Source organism: Vespula pensylvanica, chromosome 2 (genome assembly GCF_014466175.1).
Source record: "Vespula pensylvanica isolate Volc-1 chromosome 2, ASM1446617v1, whole genome shotgun sequence".
NCBI lineage: Eukaryota > Metazoa > Arthropoda > Insecta > Hymenoptera > Vespidae > Vespula > Vespula pensylvanica.
In genome coordinates, this window is record NC_057686.1 from 1,426,132 (window position 1) to 1,437,901 (window position 11,770).

Sequence of the window (11,770 nt, forward strand, 5' to 3'; positions counted from 1 at the left end):
AGAAGAAGAAAAGAAAGATGACGTTAAAGTTTATTTTGCACAACAATTGCGTCATTAACTTTAAAATATATAATTAACGATTTTCGCGAAATAAACAAGCAAAAATAATGCTTGAAGTTTTGTAATATGAAAGAAAAATATTTTTCTGAATTATTTCTCCTCGAAAGAGTAATATTAATTCTTTTGAATCATCCGACAACTTTTCACTGTCATCTTGTAATTAAAAGAAATAAAAATTTTTATAATAATAGTAATGTAATAATAATAATAATATATACTTACGATAAGATGCAATAGCGAAAACTCGGCCAACGAATGAAATAGAATATGGTGGTTTGGAGACCACGATTTCCGCTCCGAAAAGTCTAACATTTACACAAAGTACTCTTCCATTTTCTCGATCGCCAATGCAGAGATCTCCGTTAGACAATATCGTTAACGAATGTGGTATCAGTAGATTCACCTCGTCTAAAAAGAAAATTATCATTCATATTAATAATCGAAATAATCTTGAACCGATTATAGATACATTATTCACGATCAAATGACATAAACATACTTGTTAAATTCATAGTTCCGAAGTTTCATTAGATGTCGATCAAAAATATATAAATAAAAAGAATGACAAATTTTGAATATTCGATTCGAAAATGTTTTTTCTTAAATCTACGATATAAAAACTCAATAGTTTTCTTTTTTTTTTTCATTTTGATAAGATTATCAAGTATATATGTAAGAATTTTTTGATTATTTGTTTCTTCTTTTTTGAATAATATAACATAAAAATTAGTTTTTACGACAAATATTTTCAATGGCAATGAAAAAAGACGAGTCGTGTTAATGAAAAAGAAAATATGGAAATGATTACGTAAAATCAAGTAATCGAATTTGTAAAGGCAAGAGGGAAAGGGAAAAAAGAAAGAAAAATATAAAAAGGAAAAAAAACACACACATACACGCAAAGGAAATAGGATAAAAATAGTTCTAGTCATTTAGTCAGTATCTTTATTAATCGATCGCTGTTTATTTTGTAAAAAAAAAAAAAAAAAATAAATGAACGAATGAATGAATAAATAAAAAATAAAATAAAAACGATCGATTAAATATATATAAGAACATTTAATTATCTACAATAATCGGATACGTAATACGAACGATATATTCGATAAATAATCGAACATTAAAATTTAATTTCGAATTGCATCGAATCGAATTCGTTGTAAATAATATTCCCCCTTGTTAACTTTTATTAAAACTATCGACAAATGTTATGATTAAAATATTGAATATTTCTTTTTTTATTTTTTCTTTTCTCTCTTTTTCTCTATTAATCGGCATTATTAATTATTACTCGCACATATTAATTCATACAAAATTAATTAATACAATATAATAATTAATATAAAATAATATGTAATATATCAATTAATATATTTAAGTAATATCTGAATAATGATTACTTAAATATATTAATTAATTTAATAAATAATATTATTAAAAATACGGATCATAAAATTCTAAATAAATGATCAAACGAATATTGAATAAAAACGACGAGAGAGGGATCGACGATAGTAAGGATTGTCGTTAGGGTAGAGGTGAAGATGAGAGTGGAGGTAGAGGTTGATGTTAAACTCGACAAAAAAAAAAAAAAAAAGAAAATTTATGGAGGAACGACACGAGACAAACGTTTAAAATTGACACAACAAACGTATGAATGATTTTTCAACGTTGAAATAAAACGTTTAAGCGACCGACAACGTACGTCCTTCTATGCTGTATCGTGGTTTTCCCATTGAATCGAAGAGAATAATCCTACGATTGCAGTAGCCGTCAGCGACGTAGATCTCGCCTGTCGACGGTGCCACAGCGACTGACGTCGGTTGACAAAAGTGTTCAAGATCGTTTCCTGGCTCGAATCGTTGACCGAGTGACAGCTCGAGAATCCCATTACTGTCGTACTGTTTTTAAATTTGGGAAAAAAATAGAAAAGAGAAAAATAAAAAGAAAAACGAAGAAAGAATGAGAAGAGAAGAGAAGAAAAGAGAAAGCAACAACAATAACAACAACAACAACAATAACAACAATAGTAATAACAACGACAACGAAGACGACGACGATGACGAGGATCGAAATTTTTTGTTATTTTTTGTCGTCGTGAAAAAGAAATTATACTTCGTTATTATGTCATCTCGCTTATGTGTGGAGATTTCTTTTTTTTTTTTTTTTTTTTTTTTTTTTTTTTTTTTTTTTTTTTTTTTTTTGACGATTTTAACCGAAAGAAAGAAAAGATAGTAGTTATTTCCTTATATCTATTCTTGGATATGTATGTGTATATGTGTGTGTATATATATATATATATATTTATTTATGAAAATGAAATTAATCAGAGATAAGAGAAAGAAAAAAAATTATTGAACGTTTTGTTCTACCGATTATAATTTTTGGAAGATACGTTACTGATACAAGTTGTATTAAAAGAAAATCTATGTATTCGAAAAAAAAAAAAAGAAAAAAATTCGTGATCAATTTTACATTTGATTTTCTATAGAAAAAGAAAACAATAGGAGAACAAAATTTCTTATAAAAATAAATTGATCTGAATATTGGATTCTGAAATTATTATTATCGATTTTCTCAGATATCATACCCCCAGAATTATCGTAATTCGTAAATATTCATTTTATCGTTGAATTATAATCTTTTCTTTTATATATATATATATATATATATATATATATATATATATATATATATATCAATCGCCATACCCGACGTATCTCGAAAATTACTACAGAGTTTTATAATTAATGCCGTTAAAAATATTCGAAAAAATGGGTTTGACTTTTTAAACGTGAACATTTTTTCTGTTTTTTTTTTTTGTTGGCCCGTTTTACAAATTATCGTTCGTGTGCTGTAGTTTTTCCGATTGATATTCGATTTGGATAAATTAAAGCAAAATAGATAGGGAGATAGAGAAAGAGAGAAAGAGAGAGACAGAAAGAGAGAGAGAGAGAGAGAGAGAGAGAGAGAAAGAGAAAGAGAGGGGTGAAAGTATAGGGTTGGAAAAATTTTTTTGATAAGGGTTGTGTTGAGCGAAAAGTGGTAAGGATGGAAACATAATTAATAATAATTACAATTATTTAAAAAGTTACCTTAAAAACTTGATGAAGAGCAATATCGGTTAACCACACGTTTCCAAAACCATCAATGTGTATACCGTGTGGCAAATAAAACGTGTGATTTCCCCAGCCACGTAAAACTTCACCAGTATTTGGGTCCAACGTTAGTACGGTATTTTCTTTTATCGGCCCTTTGTATTCCTCTTGATAAACGTTATCATTGGTGAAGGTACTATTTGTAACAAAATTATAATAATATTAAAAATAGCTATTACATGAGTAAAGGAGATACTATTTTATGTAAGCAATTTTATAATCGATAAAAAATAATATAAAAAAATTTGTCGTCGTAATTCCGATCATTAAAATCGTAATCTCATTGTTACTATATCGATTATAAATATATAGAAATATAAATAAATGAATTATGAATCGATATACGCGATTTTTTCTTTATATATATATATATATATATATATATATATATATATATATATATATAATACGACAAAATTGATCGTCATCGATCCGACGTTGTATCGTAATCTTATTATTACTTATAATAATTGTTAATATCAAATTTTGCGTAAATCAATATATACATAAAAAGATTTATTCTAATCATTACGATATTAAATTCTATCGTCTAATTATCATTAGATATAAAAATCGTAAATATACTTTTCCATTATTATTACGTTAGGCTTTAGAATCGTATTATTAGGAAATATACGTGCTACGTACGTACGTAAATAAAATTTTCAATAAATGAAGAATACTTCATTTGGACGAAAAAAGAAAAAAAGAAAAAAGAGAAAAATATAAGAATGATAACAATTCTCTCTTGTTAATTTCCATGCATTAGACGTTAGAATCGTATTATCAGATATACATAAGTACCATATGTTAAACTACTGTACACGTCCATATGTTAAATCTTATATAAACGAAGATGATTACATTTCACGCAAAAAGAAAAAGCCAAAAACGAAAAAAAAATATATAAGAATAACAAGAAAATACTTACTCGTATCTCCATAATCGATCGGCACGATGGAAGACTACAGGATATCCCGAAGGATCCACCGAGACTCCAGAAATCTGGCCAAGATTTTCTGGACCTTGCCAATCACGATTCTCCACCGGTATTAACAATTTCTCCTCCATTCCGATATTTATCAAGGTCTAGGAAAATAATATAAGAAGGACGATACAAGATCATTCGAATGATTGAATCGAAGAACAAAAACAACAAACGACAAACAAGAATAGAAACGAAAACATAGAATATTGAAAAACTCACCGAAAAAATGTCCAACCAGTCGTCCATGTAGGGTCGATCCCTCTCAAAAATTGTTGGATCATTGAGATCCGAAGTGACATCATCGACAAAGAAAAACAAACCAAAGAAAATGAAAAGAACTTGCCCGATGACTTTCCTCGACATTGAAACTCTTCGAGATCTTCTTCTTCTGTGATACGTGACCGACTGGCTCACTCCAAACTATCTCTTCTCCTCGTCGAATTTAAATCAATAACGCTCTCCTTTTCTCTCTCCCTCTGTTTCTCTCTTGCTCTCTCGCTGGCGCGCACGCACGTATTAACTCACAAAGTCCCGTACGACGTCATCGAAACGGATAATAATAACTGAATAAATAATAAAATTCGACGAAGGATACTCGGCGATTAATTATTAACAATTTTTTTAAATCGAAATCAAAAAACGATGTTAAAAAGATATTTCTATCTTCTCGGAGAAAATACTTACGATTATCGTATCGATATGGAAGATGACGAACCAAATTGAACTTTTTTTTTGTATACGTATATATGTACGTGTATATATATATATATTTTTTTTCTTTTTCTTTTCTTTTCAAACAAAATTGGTGACAGAGGAGAAGGAGAAAGAGGAAAAGGAGGAGAAGTAAAATGATGGAATTATATGGAATTATATAGATCAAGAAAGAAACAAATGGATTTAAATGGGAAGGATAACGTAAAGGATATGTCAAAATATTTATAGGAAATTATTGAGACAGGTTGAGAATAGTTTTTGAATAGAATATGTGGAAGAATTAGAAAAGAAAAAGCTTAGCAAATAAAATCCGAAACGCGAAAATTAAAGAAAAAAGGTGGGGCTAATATTAAAAAGTGAATTTTCGTCCGACAGCTGGCGAACGTGTTGTCCTATCAACCGTTCTAAACCAACTGCACTTGGTCCAGGATTCATCGGCAGGACCTGCTCTGTAATATAACTCCGGACAACTGGGGCAATCGATATGCGCGCGCATCAATAATGGCGGCACAAATCCCGGCCAAATTACGTAGTTAGTCGTACGGTAAGATTATGTAGATATTGTTGTGTATATTTCCTGGATGAAATCCTCTTGACCTTGAGAGAAACTCAAACGCTTTTACGTAGCTACTTACTTCTGTATTACATGGCTCCTTGACATTGAATAATAGATTTCATTGATCTTCTCAACGTTGTCTCTTGTCTATTGTTGTTATCGTATCTTTAACCTTTAATATCCATTATATTTTATCAACGAATTATATTTCTCATTTTTGTAATCGTTAAACATTTTTTCTTGTCTCGTTTCCTTCTTTTTTCCTCCGTGATATGCGATATAACCTATCGGAAATTTTATTTAATGATACGATAGATAAGAATTAAATGGATATTTAAGAATCTTGGAATTTTTGGATCTTTTTTAATTTTTATATTTGTTCTTTTCGTTTTTTCTTTTTTTTTTTTTTTTTTTTTAATTCGATATACGACAGTATAAACGTTTGACGAATTTTTATTTGAAGACATTGCGGATGATAAAAATTAGATAAAGCTTGATAAGTCTGACCACCATGTCCTTTTCGAAAGGAAAATTTTCACGAGGTCGTAACACACGCACACGAGCACGCAAATAGTCACATACACTCAATCACGATTTCATTCGAATTGTTATGAAATAAAATCTTTAATATATATGTGTCATACTGTGTTTGTGAAAATAAATAATAATCTTTTGTTGTATGATTTATATATTTTTATTATAACGTCTTTAAGATATACGATATACATAGATAAATTACAATTTTGATTAATCTTTTCTTTCTTTTTTTTTTCTTTTTTTTTTTTTTTCTCTTGCTTGGAATTACAGATGTAACGTTACGAAGTAATATCACAAAAATTTTATCTGCTTTATCCTTTTATCTACTTTCTCTAATTATTAAGCCATCGTGTGTATTATCTTGTGTAACTATTATTTCTATTATAATAATTGATAAGAGATTGTGATAAAAGTAAAGCAGCAAATTCGAAGTATTTGATTTTTATATTCGATTTCAACAAGATTAATTAAATATTACAATATATGGCAAGAGAGTGGCAGTGATATATAAATATTTTTTTTCGTAAATATGAGAAATATAATTATATTGAAACAATTCGATTAGCTCCTAAATTTTCACTTTTATTAAATAGCAACTTTTTTTCTTTTTTTCCTTTTCTTTTTCCTTTACTTTTTCCATTTCATTCGTCTAACCTTACTATCATCATCAAATTTGGAAGACTTAAAGAAACTTATATAGTGCAAGATATTTAAAAATATTTCTTCCTTTTTTATTCTTTTTTATTTCTTTTGCCTTCGAAAAATTCGATGTGTTTGCGAAATGAAATTAATAAATTATTAATATTCCATAGAAATTTTATTATTATTATTATCGTTATTGTTATTATTATTATCATTATCATTATTATTATTATTATAATTATTATAATTATTTGATTTCTTTATTTTTTCTTCTTTTTTCATATTCTTCATTCTATGTAATGAATAATCTCTACCATTACTACTGATTACAAATTCATGGCAGTAATAAAGAAGAATCGCGTGCCTTATAATTTACAACTTAGATGTTACATTATAATAATGCGTTGTAAAGAGACAATGGATCAAATATCACACTTTAAACGTGTTCGATGTTTGATTAAAACATATCAATTAATAATATACCAATTGATAATCTCGAATATTATCAATCGATTTATATATAACAACACGGGTGCCGCATGAATAACTCGTGAAAATTCTTTCAATAATAAATATTAATATATATATATATATATATATATATATATATATATATACATATACATAATATAAGTCAATACTAATGCATAGTCATCTTAACGATGCTATATAAAAAACGTTCAAAAGATTTCTAAAATTTCATTTGATTTGATTTGATTTGATTTCAATCGATTTCTCACATTAAAACGTACACCGAGTACAAGAGAATTTAGATTAAAATTTTGTGGGATTCATGAAGATGGATAGTGTAAAGTGGGTGGTAGCTGGGGGAGGGAGAAGGAGGAGGAAATATTTGATTCGATGTAGCATAGACGTAAACTAGATATTATACATATGTATCTATATATGTATGTACGTACGTACGTACGTACGTACGTATGTATGTATATATATACGTATGTTCGTACGTATCTACGTTTTGTCCCGGTTAGTTATCGATTTCCAGAGTTAGCGAGGTTTCCGGCTGAGTCCAAATATAACCTGTGCGCGTCATACTGCAATGTGCATCGTAATATCTTCCAGGAGAACGGCAATAGGACCAAGTTGGACAACGGCAACGAAATTTACTATGAAATACTTCCTTGCACACCTCGTTCCACCAACAGGTTCTCTAAATTATATACGAAAAGGACGATTTCAAATCGATCAGATTTATTTATTTATTTGTTTGTTTGTTTGTTTGTTTGTTTGTTTGTTTTATTATATCATATTTCATATATCATTCTATTCATTAGACATTTTCGTTTAGTTTATACAGAGTCGTTCTCTATTTTCTTTTTTTCTTTTTTTTTAATTTTCTTTTCTTTTTTTCTTTTTTCTTTCTTCCTGTCTCACTGTCTCTCTGTCTGTCTTTTTCTTTTTTACTCACCCCCGTCCTAATCATCGTCATCATCCTTCTCGATCGAATCTCTCGCAAATATGTTTGTTTGTTTGTTTGTTTCAGAATAGAAGTAAGATTACTTTTTTATTTAAAAAAAAAAAAAAAAAAGAAAAGAAATGAAAGAAAAAAATGTTTTGTTGATGCGATATCGAATGTTCTCTCTCTCTCTCTCTCTTTCTATCTCTCTATCTCTCTCTCTCTCTCTCTCTCTCTCTCTCTGTCTCTCTGTCTCTTTAAATGAATTTTTATCAAACTTTGCCTACCTCTGTTAAATATCTGCTGACACTCTGATCGCTATAATTTCTCTTTTCTATAATGTGTCTCGCATTGACGTAATAAACGCCAATTAATAGAATTAACATAGCCGATATTAAGAATCCCATTTTGTCCTGTTAACATTACAATGTATTGTTAAAATTAAAAAAAAAAAAGAAAAAAAAAAGAAAAAGAAGAGAAAAATATATATAAATATATATTATTTATACATATATCACGTGTGATTATAAACAACTACGTACATACATATACATGCATATATATGTATATATACATATATATACATAGAAGTAGTCGAAAGTATCGAGCAGAAGTCTCGTGCGATGTGACACCAAAGCAACAGCTGTTAGCAACAGTTTAGCTTACGTTCTGATCGATGATAAAACTCATGAGAAACAAACACGATACATTATTCAAATATTGATCGATTCGATAAGAATGATCGTGCCCATCGCAACAAGAGAGATATATAAAATCTTTTCGATTATTTCGTAACCCTTCGAACGTGAATTAAACCAGACATTAACTTACTTTGCCCGGCATCTTCGATCCCTCTTTTAACCCTTTTTTTTCTCTTTTCTCACAAACGTATCACGAAACGTATCACGAGATAATTTAATTACGAACAACTTATGAAATATTACATTTACGCTAAACGTAATTTATAACACTTGCAAGATCAAATGCATTTCTTCGCAATGGTTGCAACCAAGAAGCATGATACCTTGCACGATGCAAGTCGTTATGGGTGGGTGGGGGTCGTGAGGAGGTGAGAGGGTGGGGCAGAGGGTGGAGAGCGAAGGGTAGCGGGGAGACGGGTAAAATGCGTCCCGAGCATGCGTGCATCTTACACGATATAAACGAACGACCCTCCTTTGCATCCTTTTAAGGGAGTAGGTCAGTCAGTTTTTCATTATTTTTTTTCTTGAATACCCGAAATCGATCGATTATGTATTAATTAGAATCGTTAGAAAGGTTACTATCGATTTTATTCTCTCTTATTTTCTATACGAACGTTCTCTTTTTTCTTTTTTTTGTTTTCTTTTTCTTTATATATATATATATATATATATAATTCGTATTACTTTCTTATCTTCTTTTTTATTCTTTACTTTCTCTCATTTATCGAAATTTTTTTTCATAACGTAACACTCGTCACACGTTTTTTTCTTTGCGCTTAATGCGACAATGAACGATGTAAAGGAGGTTTGAACTTTTCGCGGGCTTAACAGTAATACGATCTCGATCTCGATCTCAATCTTGACTTCGACAATCGAATTGACTGACAATCGAGTCGCATTCGTCTGAAATCCAATTCGTGTTCTCTCTTGTTTGTGTTCCGTGACCGACGTTTTCGAATTAGTTCGCTTATGTCTTTGTGATAAAGGATTTTCATTTTATTTGATAAAAATGGCGTATCGTGCATTGCTGCGTAGATACACCAAGGAATTAAGTGTCAATGGGAATGAACGGTAAGTTTGTAATATGTTATTCACTTTTATCTCGTTTGTTGGTTAAACTTTTTGACACGGTTGGACAAACATAACCTCGTACCTTTATATAACTCTATGAAATTGTTATATTCCTTGATTGTCGTACCTCGAAGTTCCCATTTTAACGTTTGCAGCTTTATAAAATTATTCTCTACGGGTTCTATAAAATTAGAAAAAGAAGGAAGAATAAAGGAAGAGGATGAGTTAAAGTTACAAGCAGAAAATGATTTATTTGCACCTAGCGAGAAACCTGCTGAAGTAACTATCACGGTGCCAGTTGTAGAAGATATTGGAGCAGTATCTGGAGTACCAGATGAACATATTAAAACTCGTATGGTTCGCATTTATCAACCTCCTAAAAATTCTATGCAATCAGGTACCAATAACATTCATTACTGGCAAATCGATTTCGACACGCGTGAACGTTGGGAAAATCCATTGATAGGATGGACTTCGACGTAAGTAATAATAATAATTAATTTCATTGTTGAAAAGTACTTATTTTTGATATAGCAAGTATGACTATTAATGTTATTGGATTAAAATAATATTTCCATTAAGGGGAGATCCATTGTCAAATATGAAAGTTGATTTTACGAGTAAAGAGGCAGCTATCTTGCATTGCGAAAGAATGGGTTGGAAATATTATATTCAAAAGCCAAATCGGGTTGATCCAAAGCCTCGTTCTTACGGATCTAACTTTGCATGGAATAAGCGTACCCGGGTTTCTACTAAGTGATGCAAAGTGATAAATAATAGAGGTACTATCGTTAGTCATTGAAGTATGTAAATAATAATAATAATAATATAATTGTATGTATAAAGATACTATAAATCGGTTGAATAAACTGATAAAAAGTACTCTTGATTACTATCAACATAGAAAAAACAAAATAAAAAAAGAAATGACACATAAGGAGTGCACAATCCATAATAAAATCCGCTATGCTATCTAGCAATAAATTCCAATATTTATTATTTAGGAATAATTGTATATGTACATACATATATATATATATATATATATATATATATATATATATTATACATATACACATAAATATACATATATATATACATATATATATATATATATAATATTTTCATAATATAATAATAATATCATAATATTGATAAAACAAGCAAAAAGATTCCTATATGATAAAATCTAAATGATCTCTCGTCGATTGTTTCTTCTCTCAAATACGTTATTTGAATTATTGCTAATATATAATAAAATATCTGATACTAAATAACTATATATGTATACTCCGCACATACGATATTGCTGACGTTATCTTTGAACCGAACATTCGTGTGAGTATATATATATATATGTGTGTGTCTATATATATATATATATATATATATATATATATATATAATCGCTAAATTTTACAGTGTACAAGAGGGCTCGTCGAAGCACGGCCGAGAAAGAAGAAATAACGTGATAGTGTAAGATCGCAACTATACATAAAGTAAATAAATAAATAAACAGAAGTAAGAATAATAATATAATAAGAGTAAGATAGTATAGAATAAAAGGAAGAAGGAATGGACGTCTTATATTACGAGAGAGAGAGAGAGTAAAATATCATTTGTTATATATATATATATATATATATATATATATATAAAATAATTAACAATGATCATGGGAAATTAGCAAAACGCAATGTCCGGCACAAACAACGCGCATTAGAAATCTAACGCGCAAGAGAGAGAGAGAGAGAGTATTTGTGTATATATGTATGAATGTGTGAGAGAGAGAGAAAGAGAGAGAGAGAGTGATTGAGAAAAAGAAGGAACGACAAAATGAATATTTTGTTAATAATCAAAAAGAAATAGAGAGAGAGAAAAGATGATCTTTGAAAATAATACTTCAAAGATGTTAAGTGGAATGCA

The 11,770-nt window shown here is 29.2% G+C and overlaps 3 protein-coding genes across 4 annotated transcripts in view; 1 reads left to right on the forward strand and 2 right to left on the reverse strand.

Moving 5' to 3' along the window:
• The window catches only part of LOC122637433 (peptidyl-alpha-hydroxyglycine alpha-amidating lyase 2-like), a 5,594-nt gene extending 689 nt beyond the window's left edge, over positions 1-4,905 (reverse strand). Inside the window, exons 1-5 of the mRNA XM_043829533.1 lie at positions 4,426-4,905; positions 4,150-4,307; positions 3,156-3,354; positions 1,766-1,961; positions 283-468 (exon numbers count right to left, since the gene is read on the reverse strand). Coding sequence (XP_043685468.1) covers positions 283-468; positions 1,766-1,961; positions 3,156-3,354; positions 4,150-4,307; positions 4,426-4,569 — 883 coding nt within the window. The 5' untranslated portion in view covers positions 4,570-4,905. The remainder of the gene's footprint in view (positions 1-282; positions 469-1,765; positions 1,962-3,155; positions 3,355-4,149; positions 4,308-4,425) is intronic.
• A 1,705-nt stretch (positions 4,906-6,610) lies between these two features.
• LOC122637435 lies at positions 6,611-9,299 on the reverse strand. The gene is made up of 3 exons (XM_043829536.1): positions 8,904-9,299; positions 8,360-8,485; positions 6,611-7,826 (listed from the first exon to the last, which is right to left on the reverse strand). Exons 1-3 carry the CDS (start codon positions 8,913-8,915, stop codon positions 7,644-7,646), a joined length of 321 nt encoding a protein of 106 aa, XP_043685471.1. The 5' UTR covers positions 8,916-9,299; the 3' UTR covers positions 6,611-7,643.
• A 333-nt stretch (positions 9,300-9,632) lies between these two features.
• Positions 9,633-10,726, forward strand: LOC122637434 (NADH dehydrogenase [ubiquinone] iron-sulfur protein 4, mitochondrial). 2 transcript variants are annotated; one of them, XM_043829534.1, is made up of 3 exons: positions 9,633-9,844; positions 10,000-10,323; positions 10,427-10,726. In XM_043829534.1, exons 1-3 carry the CDS (start codon positions 9,783-9,785, stop codon positions 10,602-10,604), a joined length of 564 nt encoding a protein of 187 aa, XP_043685469.1. In that variant the 5' UTR covers positions 9,633-9,782; the 3' UTR covers positions 10,605-10,726. The 2 variants fall into 2 exon arrangements, with proteins under 2 accessions (XP_043685469.1, XP_043685470.1); XM_043829535.1 differs by having other exon boundaries at positions 9,641-9,844; positions 10,038-10,323.
• The last annotated feature ends 1,044 nt before the right edge of the window (positions 10,727-11,770 follow it).